We start from the raw sequence: 12,533 nt of genomic DNA, 5'->3' as shown, positions 1-12,533 counted from the left end.
AAACACACCAGCTCAGCAGTGAGGCAGCAGACCTCCTTGGCAGTGGCTTGGGGAGCAGCTCTGGGGGATGATCCCTGGGATCTGCCTCGTGCTCCTGTGCTGGGCAAATCCCTCCTCTTCCCTCTGCTCCTCAGGGGAAAGCAGCTGCTCCCTGTGGCACTGGGGAGCAGGTAAAGCTGTGGCAGTGGCATGGGAAGAGTTGGCAGCCAAGCCACAGCTGGATGAAAAGGAACTGAAAGTCTTGTGTTCCCAAATATCCTGATGGCTTTTATCAGACCTGGATCAACTCTGGCAAGTCCACACCTATCATTGTTAGGGCAGACACGACATACAGAGGGACACAATAGAATCTATTCAGAAGGCCCTTTATTACGGCCACATGCTGTCTTTTATATAGTTCTTACAAACTTTGAGGGCAACTTCTAATTGGTTAATAGTTTTCTTGTTAATTATTTTATTGGTTAGTAACAGGTATTTTACTTGTCTATCAAATCTATCTATTCTTGAATTGTTTATGTATTTTCTTTACTGATTCTCATGGGGCAAATCCTTTGTTATTACAGATGCACTTACTTTTCATTCTCAGTATAGATTGTTGTGTTAAAGGAACTTCTCATTCTCAGAGTAGCTTCATATGGGAATTTGCAAATTGCTTGTTAGCTGCACTTAGAAGAAATGACAGGCCAGTTTTTACCTTATTCCTACACACATCCACCTCTAAGAGGCTGGAACCTGACTCCTAGGCAGTGCCACAGCTAACCCTGCCATGCACACCAGGGTCTCCCTCTCCATGCCCCCCATACTCACTTGGCCTCGGGGTCATACTCAGCCCAGATCCGTTTGAACTCATCCAGGTGGTGGGGCCCGAGGATGGACCAGTCCCGTGTCAGGTAGTCAAAGTTGTCCATGATGACAGCCACAAAGAGGTTAATGATCTGAGGGCAGAGGAACAGATGGGAAGGACCCAGTTAGGGGAGAGACACCAACACTACAAAAACATGGGCAGATGTGTTCTGGAGCGGAAGGGGCTCGGGATCTCCTGCAATCAGAGGATGCTGAGTGTGGGTCTTCCCACGCAGAGAGGAACCTCCTGCTCAAGCAGGTCATGTGAAAGGAAAAGCACATCAGCATCTTGTCCCTCTCCACCCTTGCCAAGGCCAACACAAACACATCTGGAAGGCAGCACACGGAGGCTGCGGGAAGAACCTAAAAGGGGATCCCGGGTCCCCCAGAGTGCAGTGTCAGTTTAGAGCATGGCTGGGCAGGTGGGCTGGGGGAGATGTCCCCAGGAAGAGGTGCTGTGGGATCACTCCATGAAACACACCACGGACAGCACCGTGGCTGCACAGGCAGGACAGGGTGCCAAAGGGAGCCAGCATACCAGGAAGGCACAGAGCATGTAGAAGCTGATGAAATAGAAGTAGGCAAAGCCAGTGCCACAGGTGTACTCCTCCCCCTCAGCATAGTCAGACTCGGGGTCGCAGCGCCGGCCGTAGCTGCAGTCCAGCAGGATCTCCTGCCATGCCTCACCCGTGGCACACCTGGGAAGAGGGGACAGGAGCTGGTCCCTGCCTGTTCTGGACAGGAGCTGGACATGCAGGGAGGGCTGAGGCCAGCCCAGCCCCAAGAGGAATGGGAAGCTGCTGGGAAAGGAGCAGTCAGGATTCTGGGCTTGCTGCTATAGGGCCGCTGAAAGCTTCAGAAATTGTCTGGAGTCAAAGAAAGCCTTGGGCTGAGCTCCTGCTTCCCATGAGTTTCCTCACAATTCCCAAGTTAAAATCCACTCTGGGAAGGAAATATTCAGAATAGCAACCCCAAAACGCCCCTTTCTCTGGCAGCCTGGCCACACCAAGTAAACCCACAGCCTCTCTTGAAATGCTCCCACTGCTCCCAGGACATCTTTCTGTGGGGCAAAAAAAATCAGCTACTGAAATATTGATCCTCCCTCACTCCAAGCTGGGCATCCAGCCCATTAGAGCCCAGCTCCCTGCTTACATGTCAGGACAAGACTGACCTGAAGAGCAGCAGCACAGCCTGTGGAAAGGTCTGGAAGTTGTTGTTTCGGTTGATCTGGGTCCCGTCCACCATGGCAATCTTCCCAAACATCTGTAAATCACAGTGGGAGGTCTCCAGTGTGCCATCCTTTCTTTGGCACCAACCACCCTCCAGAGCACCTCTGTTGCCTGAGATCTACTTCTTCTTGTTTATTTGGCTTTGGGCATCCCCAAAAGAGATTAAGATTGGGGTATGGGTGCTCTGGGGCTTAGAAGCGACTGGGACTTTCCTGCCAGTGCTGAAAACAGCCCTGACTACAGCTGCACTTCACCTGGGCCAAGGAGACAAGGTCCCCTGAACCAGCACAAGCACTGGTGCCTGTGTGTCTGACTTGTGCCATTGGCTCCCAAAGTGCTCTTGGCCAAGTGCCTCAGCTGCCCTGGCTGAAGCCCAGGGATGGGAGGCTGCAGGGGTGACAAACATCCTTGCAGACCAGAGTGAACAGGTCCCATCATGTGCAACGTCCCAGAGAGGGCCTAACAGAGTAACCAGTCCCTCTCTGTCCCACCTCCCCAGGTGCCATTAGGCTCAGGGCATCTGATGAAGACCAATTCCCACCCCTCCGCCCCTGTGCTCCTCACCTGCATCCCAATCACAGCATAGATGAAGAAAAGCATCACAATCAGCAGGGCCACGTATGGCAGAGCCTGTGACAAAAGGACCATGGCTTGTGTGAGACACAACCCAGGGACAGGGTATCAGCTCTGGAGGTGCTGCAGGGGAACCCTGGTGTCTGCTCCCTGCGTGGGGAGGGGACAGCTCACCTATTCCTGTCACCACCCTCCTGCTGGCCCCTTCTCTGCGGTTCTCACACGTGGGAGGCTGATGTCAGCCCCCAAGGGAGCACTGCTCTCTGTGGCTGGGACAGAGGCTCAGCACACCCCAGGGCTGCCCAGGGCTGAGGGAACTGCCCAGCTCAGGGCTGTGAGATGGTGCTGCAGCACGCCCTGAGGCACCCACCTGATGCAGATCCCAGCCAACCACGACCAGGACAAATGGGCCCAGGCAGGTACTGCCAGCACCTGGCCCAGCTCTGACCCTCAGTGCTGTCAGCCAGGGAGTCCCACACACCTTCCCACCCACACAGGGAATGTTCTACACACCACAAGCCCCTGGCCCAGCCTGAGGTCAGCAGCCTGCCAGCACCAGAGCTTTCTCCTCTGCCTGGTGAGGACAGGCTGCCCATGCTACCAGCCTGAGAATCAGCCCCAGCTGCCAGCCCTGGGCATGTGTGTGTTGGAGAGGAGCACTGCTCCTGACAGACCTGAAAGGACTTGATGAAGGTCCACAGGAGGGTCCTGACACCTTCACCCCGGCTCAGCAGCTTCACCAGACGCATGACCCGGAACAACCGGAAAAAGGTGATGGAGACGCGGGAGTTGTCATCAGGGTCCTGCAGGCAGAGCACCACGGCTGGAGCACACAGAGAGCTGAAGCCTCCAGCCTTCCAAGGCAGGGGGGTCCAGGTCCTGCTGTGAGGAAGGGTAACGAGATCCCAGCCCCAGGCACCAGTCATGCCTGCACACAGGGTCAGACTGCAAAGATGTGCTGGCACTTTTCCCCTGGCACTTCTCCCCCCAGCCTTCCCATGGATCTCATCTCCTCAGGCCTCCATGCTCACACTTTTGACACTGGGATAACACAGGAAGGAAGGCATGCTGCCACATGCACTGGGAGAGCTGGGAGGGTCACAGGACCACCACAGACAGGCTTAGTCCCACCAGGGTCTTGCCCAGCACATCCTGTATTTGGAGGGTGAGGTGTAGGGTGGGCACCAGGCGCAGGAAGGGCTAATGACAGCTGTTTAAGCAGAGAAGGGCTGTTTTGAGAGTGTTACAGCAGGACTTTAACCAAAGGAGGGACTGAAGAGAGGTGTCTCTGCTGGGTGCTGCCCAGTGTCACCTGGCCGTGCAGTGATGCCTGCTCTCTGTGGGTATTCCCCCAGAAGGGGTGAACAGCCAGGGGTTCAGGGCACAGTGAGCAGGCAGGAGGGGAGGCAAGAGGCACAGCTCCTGGCCTGAAAGGATCAGGTTTTGTCTGGAAGCACCTAACAGTGGTGGTTGGAGATGCTGGGGGCTTGGTCACCTGTGTCCTGGATAGACCCAGCATGGCACAGCCTCAGCCACCATCTCTGCAACAGACCATGAACAGACCCTCCTGGCACTGCTCACCTGAACTCCATCACTGCCAGGGATGCCTTTCCCACTGTCCCCTTAGCCTACCAGAGTTTTACTGCTGCTCCTGCACCCCCCTCACTCCCATCACCCAGGCCACTCACTCTCAGCTATTTCAGGGCAACAAAACCCAGCTGTAAATACCCCTCCCAGGAGCTCCACTTCCCTCAGTATCACACTTCTGAGTTCCCAGGGCTGCACTGACAAACTCCATCTCCTCTCCCACCTCTTTGTTTTGCCTTTCACTCTCCTAGTGCCTCGTGCCCATGCAGTGGGTGCCGTGGTCAGGAACATCCCATCAGCCCAGTGCACCCCGTCCCCACCACTGGGCTCTGGGCAGTGTCCTGTGGAAAGCAGCTTGCACTCTGCAGTTCCCAGCACCAGGGCCCTGGGAAGAGGCTGGTGCTGTCAGCTCCCTCCACATTTCCAGAACAACCCGGGACACCCCACTGCCACTGCACCCTTTGGTGGTCTTTGGCCACCAGGGCAGGGCTTGGCCCACTCATCCCCCCAGGACATTGGGCTACACCCAAGAGACAGCTCTGGGGGAAGGCACAGGGCAGAGATCACCCCTCTCCCCACTTCTCTGGCTGTCAGAGGCTGCATCTCTTCAGGCCTTAGGCAGAGGGACCAAGTCCAGCTTTCCTGCCTTACAGCTGGAAATGCCCTCTGAAATGGCAGTTCCAGGGGATGAGATGGTGACGGGCTGCGCTGGGATTTCAGATGGGTCTGGGAGGGCTGGGGAACAGCCTTGCCCCTCTCAGGGTAAGAAGGGATGTCTGTGTGAGTGATGTGTCACCCCAAATCCCTCTCAGAGAGGACAGAGCTACACCCCAGAGAGAACAGCGGGGTGTGGACAGTGACATGCCGGGCACATGCAAACACACCACAGGCAGTGAGGGAGGCACGGCAGGCACATGCAGCTGATATTTACAGTGCCATCACAGCCCCCGCCCAGGCAGTACAATCCACCGCTGGGTGCGAGAATGGTCTGTCAAGAGAACAAGAGAGTCAGCAGAGGTGGGGCAGGAACGACAGGGAGGGAGACAGGAGTGGTGACACAAAAAGATAACACAGACTCAGAAGAAAGAGTAAGATGGAAACTGGGGAGCAGAGGAGGGACACAAGGAAGGGCAGGCAGAGCCCCACTGTCCCTTAGGCTCAGGGACAAGGTGATGTGAGTGTTGATAGGCAGAGGCAGCATCTGGGTGAGCAAGGAACCACACAGACCACGAGGGACTCACCCACCTCTGTGCCCTGCTGTGGCATCCTTAGAGGGGCAGGGCTGTGCCCAGGAAAGCTGGAGCAAACCTCAGTGATGCTGCCGCCCCCCCTGGTCAGGGATCTGGAGGGGAGCTGAGCTCCTCAGCCAACACAGGACTCTCCTGCAGCAAGCTGGGCTGCTCTCAGCTCAGACACCAAGGCACAACTGGTTCAGGTATGCTTGGAGTGAGCACGGAGAGTGGCAGCCCCAGGGGTGGGCAGGGGGCAAACCCCCTGGGGCTCCTCAAAGCCAGCCAGAGACACTCCTGCTGCCTGCAGAGAGCCTGGGACACTCTGGGGCAGGGGCACTCAGCATCAACCCCTGACTCTTGGTGGGTCCAGCCCCTGTGCCCCCTGCACAGCCCAGGCTCCTTCCTGGGGTCCCAGACAGCAATTGGGGGGGCTGGGAGGTTGCAGGGGTTGGGTCTTGCCAAGGGGCTGAGCTCCCAGGGCACTGACAGCAGCAGCACAGCAGCAGGACCACTCCAGCCTCCTACATTCCTCCTACATCCCCTATAGCCTGGGGAGCACTGCCAGTGGAGCCCTCATTCCTGCTTCTCTCAGACCCCTCAATGTCCCCCGGGATCTGGGGGAACCCAGACAGGGACTGGAGAGCCATGAGCATCTGGGTGAGGAGAGGGAGAGGGAATGTGCCTGGGGGCCACCAGGAATGGCTGGGCTGGTGCAGGGTATCACCTGCAGCCCCCAGGGGAGCTGTGATGGGTGCAATGGGTGACCAGGGCTGACAGACCCACCTCTTTGCAGGAAGGAGACTTATCAGAGGGGAAGGTGAGGTCACCCCCACCCTCTTTCCTCTCTCCTGCCTCCTAACCCTAAGCCCAACGCCCTGCACATCTCCAGATGGCTGGGAAACACCTGGCAATGCTGGGACAGATGTGGGCTGGATGGAAAAGACAGCACGTTGGGAAAGGTAAGTCAGCCCTGAGGGGACAGAGGTGGACACTGCCAGAGCAGGGATGGCTGTGACAGAGGTCCCTGAAGATCTTGGGAGGTGGGGGAAAACACCCAGTGCTCTAAGTGCTCCTGCACACAGACATGGGGGAAAGGACCTAGGAAGCTCAGGCCACATAGAACATTCCCCAGATTCTGCCTGGCCTTCTGCACATTCCTGCTGCTGTCACCAGCACTGCAGCACACAGAGCACAGTACCTGGGTCAGTCCCTGCCAGCCCAGTCAGGGGACAGGGGACTCCTCCTGGTGCCTGTGATGTGTCCTGGGCATCCCCATAGACCCTCAGCAAGGACAGCAGGATTTTGGTGTGTGTGCCAAGTGGTCTCCTGCTCCAGAGGGACTGAAAACCACTGCCCAGGGCCTTGAGCACACCTTGAACTTCAGTTCTGAGTGCCAGCAGGCTGGGGAAGGTACCCAACAGGGAGTGGGAAACCAAGTCACAGAGAGCTGGTGGGCAAAGGAGGAGGAGGAGCTGCTGACAGATAAAAGCTGTTGGCACCAGCAGGAAATCTGGGAGTTCATGAAGGCTGAGAAGCCCAGAGGCCAGAGGATGGCTGTCATGATGGTCAGGACTGTGCAGAGGGGGACAGAGGGCTCTCAAAGGAGAGGAAGATGGATGGGTTTTGCTCATCCCAGCTCTGTGAGGCCTGGAATAACCTACAGAGAAGAAGATGACTGCTCTCAAGGGTCTCTGAAAACCTCACCTTCCTGCACAGAGAGCACCTGAAGGTGACCCTGTGCAGCGGTGGCAGAGGCAGCAGCAGTGCCAGGAGCAGGCAAGTCCTGCCCTTTGAGGAGACACTGCCAAGTCACTGGAGAGGATTAATCTACCATCTCCCCCATCCCACAGCTGCTTCTGGAGCCACCATCGGGTCTGCTGAACAAGCCCAGACCTCCCACAGCAGGGGGACATTTTCAGGGCCAGACACAGGTGTGGGTGTCCCATTGCTGGGGAAGGCAGTCTGGCTGTGAAAGCACAGTCTGGCTGTGAAAGCACTGCTGGGAAACTGCTCCCAGCAGAGCACTCAACAAACAGGCACTGCCTGAGGCACCAGCCCCACAGCTTACACAGTGCAGAGCTCCTGCAGTGGTGTCTGGAGCTCACACAGGCACACACACACCACCAGGGTGTGTACAGGCTGCTGTGTAAAGGGACACACACAAAGCAAATGTCTTGAAATCTGAGGTGTTGATTGTTCCCCTGGGCCAGCAGAGTCCTGTGGGGACAGGGAGCTGTGGGAACCCTTTGACCCCCACCTGCACTGATCTGAGGCTGGCTGTGTGGATGCCTGTCCTGGCATGCACAGGGGAGTGGGCAGGGGCTGGCACACAGCCTGCTATGAGCTAGTCCACAGTGACTGTTTTCCACAGGATTCCCATGCCTTCAGATTCAGGAGACCAGAGAGGAGGGGACAAGGTGACACTCTCGGCACTTGGGGATGTTTAAATTGTGCTCTAACGCTGAAAGGTCCACAGCTGTGTTCTCCATGCCACGGACTGCTCCTGGCTCGTCCCTCCTCAGGACCAAGCAGAGCAGGGAGTGGGGAGAGGACACCACCCCCCTGCAGCGCTGGACACCATCACAGCACTCCTGCCTGGCCCCAGGGCGGCCTTGGGTGGGGACAGTGCCCCAGCCCCCGGACACTTACGTCAATCTCGCTGAGGATGACATCAATGATGCTGCCAATCACTATCAGGAAGTCAAAGACATTCCAGGGGTCTCCGAAATAGCCCTGTCAGGGAGGAGCCAAAGAAGGGTCAACATGGAAGGGTGTAAGTCAAAGAGGAGACAGGCTGGAGCCCAGATGAGGGGGTACCAGAAGGTTCTTCAGTGACTCTGACCCCTAGAAGAAGGGATTCTCTGCACTCTCTGCTTGGTTATTTGGTTATCCCATCTTGCAATGCAGTGAAATGAGGAGGGTGGATCGGGGAGGCTGGAGCTGACCCCACTCTGGGTATGACACTGAAGCTGGGAATAATGGCCAACTGCACTGGGTGGGATTTGGCTAGCAAGGGTAGTCCTGACATGTGCCTCCAGAAACTCCAAGGTCCTGCACAAGGAGTTCTCTTAGGGTCTTGCAAGGAGAAGTTCTCTGGAACTGCAGGGCAAGGGGTGGTTGTATTCAAGACATGCCAAATACAGGATAAATGGACCCCCTGGCCTGGCCTGCTTTCCATGCTAATTATGCCCTTCTCTCACCTTGACTTTAAAGGCCATGAGCTTGAGGACCATCTCCAGGGTGAAGAGGATGGTGAAGGCCACGTTGAGGATGTCTGAGATGTGGTTCATTTCTGCAGACTGGTTGTAATGCTGAGGACAAGGCAGAAGGAGCCATTAGCTGATGGCAGATCCAGGGTCCATTGTGAGCTCAGAGGTGTGTGCTGGATGCAGAGCCCCCTCCCACAGCCAGGCCTGTGGCTCAGCAAAAAAGGAAATTTCCCCCCTGCAGCCCTTTCTCTGGGCTCCCCACATCCTATTTTGGGGATGAGGCAAAAGTCCCATTTGCCCCAACATACCATAAGCAAACAGCTCCTATCCAGAGGCTCTCTCGGGGCTCACAGGGCTGAGCCAGCCTGTGCCCTCCCACAGACACCCTCCAGCACTCCTGTGCCCTTACCTGCATGCCCAGGCAGATGGTGTTCAGCAGGATCAGGAAGAACATGAGGTACTCGAAGTAGGAGGAGGTGACCACGTACCAGATCTGGTATTGGTAGGGGTTCTTGGGGATGTAGCGGCGCAGAGGCCGAGCCTTCAGCGCGTACTGCACACACTGCCGCTGGGGAGGGAGGGAGGAAAGGTGAGATCCCACTGCAGGGCACACACTCAGCGCCACCAGCAACACTGCACAGCCCCACACACCCAGTCTGGAGCATGCCCCAGCCACACGGGCCTGGTACAGCAGTGGGTCAGGAAACCACTGTGCTTCCCGCAAAAACGTCCCAGAGCACCCACATGGGACAAGCTTTCAAACCCATCTTTTACCTCTAAAGATGGCCATGTCTCTCTTGGCCTGACCCCTCCAGCCCAGAGCCTGCTTGTCCCAGCATTTCCCCAGGGTCTCTCAGGACCAGCTCAGAGCACCCTGAAGACACCACATGGAGCAGGGGTGAAGGGGGCACTGAGATGGCTGCACAGGCCTGTCCCTGCCCAGCAGCCCAGGGCCATCTCTGCTGGGTTTCTGTGTGGTTCACATCACCCTGACAGCCCCAGCTCAAGCTGCCCATGCTACCTCAGTGCAGGAGCATGACAGCACTCCGGGGCCAGCAGCTGCCCCTGTCCAATGTCCTCCTCAGCATGTCCCACATCCTCTGCAATGCCTCTGCCTCTTCCAGCCTTGCTGTCCCCAGCCAGAACAGCAACATGACAGTATCACAGAATGGCTGGCAGCAGAAAGTACCTCTGGAGATGGTCTAGTCACAGTTTCCTGCCCAAAGCAGGGCCAGCTGGAGCATGCTGCCCAGGACAGTTGGCTTTTGAATAGCTCCAAAGACAGAGGCTTCACGGCCTGATGGGCAACCTGATGGGCAGGACTGTGCAGAGGACAGAGGGCTCTCACAGGAGAGGAAGGTGGTGATGCTTGACCACCATCACTATAAAAAAAGGGCTTTTTTAATGTTTAAATGGAATTTCTTGTTTTCTTCAGTTTGTGTCCATGCATTTTTCCTGTCACTGGGCACAACTGAAAAGAGCCTGGCTCAGTCTCCTCTGTGCCTTCCCATAGGTGTTTATACTCCCAGGTCAGATTCCTATGAGCCCTTACTTCTCAGCATCAGACTTGACTCCCAGACACTCCTTAGAAGCTCCAGACCCTACATCACCTCAGTGGCCCTTTGCTGGATTCACTTCAGTACATCCAGGTTGCTTTTGTTCTGTGGAGCCCAGAACTGGGCACAACCCTCTGCTCCTCACTCTGGGCACTCTACCTTTCCAGGGAGGCCCACTCCATGTTTCTGGTCCTCTCTGCCCTTCCCTCAGGCTTGTTTTGTGCTAGGCATGGCTCCAGCTGGCCCTGCCCCAGCAGCAAACAGACCTGGGGCAGGTTCATCTCATCTGTGTCAGCAGTGTCACCACAAAGGAGGGCTGACCCAATCCAGCCAGCCTCAGCAGTGCCAGATCCAGGCTGGTCCTCCTTGTCCTGTTCCAGCAGTCCCATTACCTGATTCTTGTCCAGCTCACAGTTCTTGTACTCATTCTCCCCTTGCTCCTGGAAGGTGACGATGACAAAGCCCACAAAGATGTTCATCATGAAGAAGGCAATGAGGATGATGTAGATGATGAAGAACATTGCAATCTCCACCCGGTAATTGTAGATAGGGCCTGCATCCTCAGCATTGGTGTCAATGGCCATGTACAGCAGCCTACAGGAGGGAAATTGAGGCAACAGAAATCCTAATTGGGTGGGGAAGACCGTGTCTCCTCTTGAAGAGAGCTACAGAGAGCTTTGGGGATGTCTCCTACAGAGAGCTCGAGATGTCTCCTCTCTACAGAGAGCTTTGGGGACATCCAGCAATGGTGTAACTGCTTGGGTAACCTTGCCAACTCCACAGCCACTGCCAGGGTGACTGGTCCTGCTTCTCGACACAGATTGCTCTTCTTTCTTTACCCTGGCCAAGGCCCATGGCAGTGCCCTGCTCCCAGCACAGACTTTGCTCAGCACAGACTCACTGTGGCCAGCCCTCAAAGGTGGAGACCGTGAAAAGCGACATCATGGCTGAGAAGACGTTGTTGAAGTGGAAGTCACTGTGCAGCCAGACCCTCTCCTGGACCTCAATCTGCGTGGGGTCTGCGTCCACGTAGTTGATGAACTGACCCCTGCGGCAGAGGGGACACAGAGCTCACTGCCAGGGCCCCTCAGCCCAGGCTGCAGCACTGGCCTGGCCTCCTTGGCCCCTGGGAGGGGAGGACAGCCCTGTGCTTCTCCTGATTTGACCCCAGGGAGAGGGAGAACAGGACGACACTCCAGAACCACTTTCTGGATGCAATGTTCCCACACAGGACCACAAATACTCCCCACCTCATCCCCCCCAGCTCCCATCCCTGGCCACTGCCCTCCTGGGAGTTGCAGAGAGCTCTTACCTGCACTCCTTCTCTGTCAGCTTGGATGGGTCTGTGCACCTGTAGAACTTGCCCTGCATTCAACAGAGACCAGAAGTGGCCATGGCATTGCCCTGGGGAATTTTGACTTTTTCTCAGCCCTCAGACCCCATCTCACCACCTCCATGCAGACTCTGGCCCTGGCTCCCACCACCACTGGCCTCCCCACTGCGCCTGCCAACACAACCCAGTTCACAAGGCGCTTCCCGAGTCATGGCAGACCTTGGGTCAATCCCTGAGATCAAGAAACACTGCCTGGTGATGGGAACAAACCTTCCACGGCCCTGAGCTGAGGCTACCTAGCTCACCCTCTCTGGGAGTCAACTATTTAGAAAACAGGGAAGAAAGCGGTAACCAGGGAATTAACTAAAACCTAAGGCATGCTTAGCTTAAGGTATGCTTAGCTTTTTTTTAGTCAGGTCTGTTCAGTCTGCTGGGTGTCCTGAAAGCTCTTCCCACATCAGCTTGGAATTTAAGCTCAGTAATTAGAACAAAAGTGAGCTCAGCCAGGGCCAGCTCTGCCTTGGAGCAGCCAAGGCCCAGCGAGCAGGAGCGGTGCTGTGAGAAAGGAAACCCCTCCCAGTCAAACACAGGAAATCAGTCAGAACTACCTGCTGCCACAGACAGAGGAAACTGAGGCATGAAGGGAGGGGAGGCAGTCAGCTCCTTTACAGGTGCCTCCTGCCCTCCTCTCACTGCAGGATCCTCTGTGGGTCCTCTCACAGAGCACAGAGAGCACAGCCTGATCCCAGCATTGGCAGGCACCATCCCCAAAGTGATGTCCAGGAGAGCCTGGCCAGGATGGGCTCGAGCAGAAGATCCCTCCTGCCCTCCTGGGACCCCGCTCACCTTGAAGAGCTGCACTCCAATGCAGGCAAACATGAACTGCAGCAAGGTCGTAACAACCACAATGTTCCCAATGGTCTTGATGGCCACAAACACACACTGGACCACGTGCTGCAGAGGTGAAGGAC

The 12,533-nt window shown here is 56.3% G+C and overlaps 1 protein-coding gene across 1 annotated transcript in view; it reads right to left on the bottom strand.

Annotated features, from left to right (window-relative positions):
- The window catches only part of CACNA1S (calcium voltage-gated channel subunit alpha1 S), a 50,032-nt gene that overhangs the window by 8,171 nt on the left and 29,328 nt on the right, over positions 1-12,533 (bottom strand). The window contains exons 22-34 of the mRNA XM_066335831.1: positions 12,409-12,516; positions 11,542-11,594; positions 11,131-11,277; positions 10,622-10,823; positions 9,083-9,241; positions 8,665-8,775; positions 8,114-8,197; positions 5,164-5,220; positions 3,320-3,448; positions 2,637-2,702; positions 2,015-2,106; positions 1,382-1,541; positions 808-935 (exon numbers count right to left, since the gene is read on the bottom strand). Coding sequence (XP_066191928.1) covers positions 808-935; positions 1,382-1,541; positions 2,015-2,106; positions 2,637-2,702; positions 3,320-3,448; positions 5,164-5,220; positions 8,114-8,197; positions 8,665-8,775; positions 9,083-9,241; positions 10,622-10,823; positions 11,131-11,277; positions 11,542-11,594; positions 12,409-12,516 — 1,496 coding nt within the window. The remainder of the gene's footprint in view (positions 1-807; positions 936-1,381; positions 1,542-2,014; positions 2,107-2,636; positions 2,703-3,319; positions 3,449-5,163; positions 5,221-8,113; positions 8,198-8,664; positions 8,776-9,082; positions 9,242-10,621; positions 10,824-11,130; positions 11,278-11,541; positions 11,595-12,408; positions 12,517-12,533) is intronic.

Source organism: Sylvia atricapilla, chromosome 25 (assembly GCF_009819655.1).
Source record: "Sylvia atricapilla isolate bSylAtr1 chromosome 25, bSylAtr1.pri, whole genome shotgun sequence".
NCBI classification, from domain to species: Eukaryota; Metazoa; Chordata; class Aves; order Passeriformes; family Sylviidae; genus Sylvia; species Sylvia atricapilla.
Note: the sequence above shows the minus strand (reverse complement) of the source record. Positions and strands in the feature narration are given on the sequence as shown.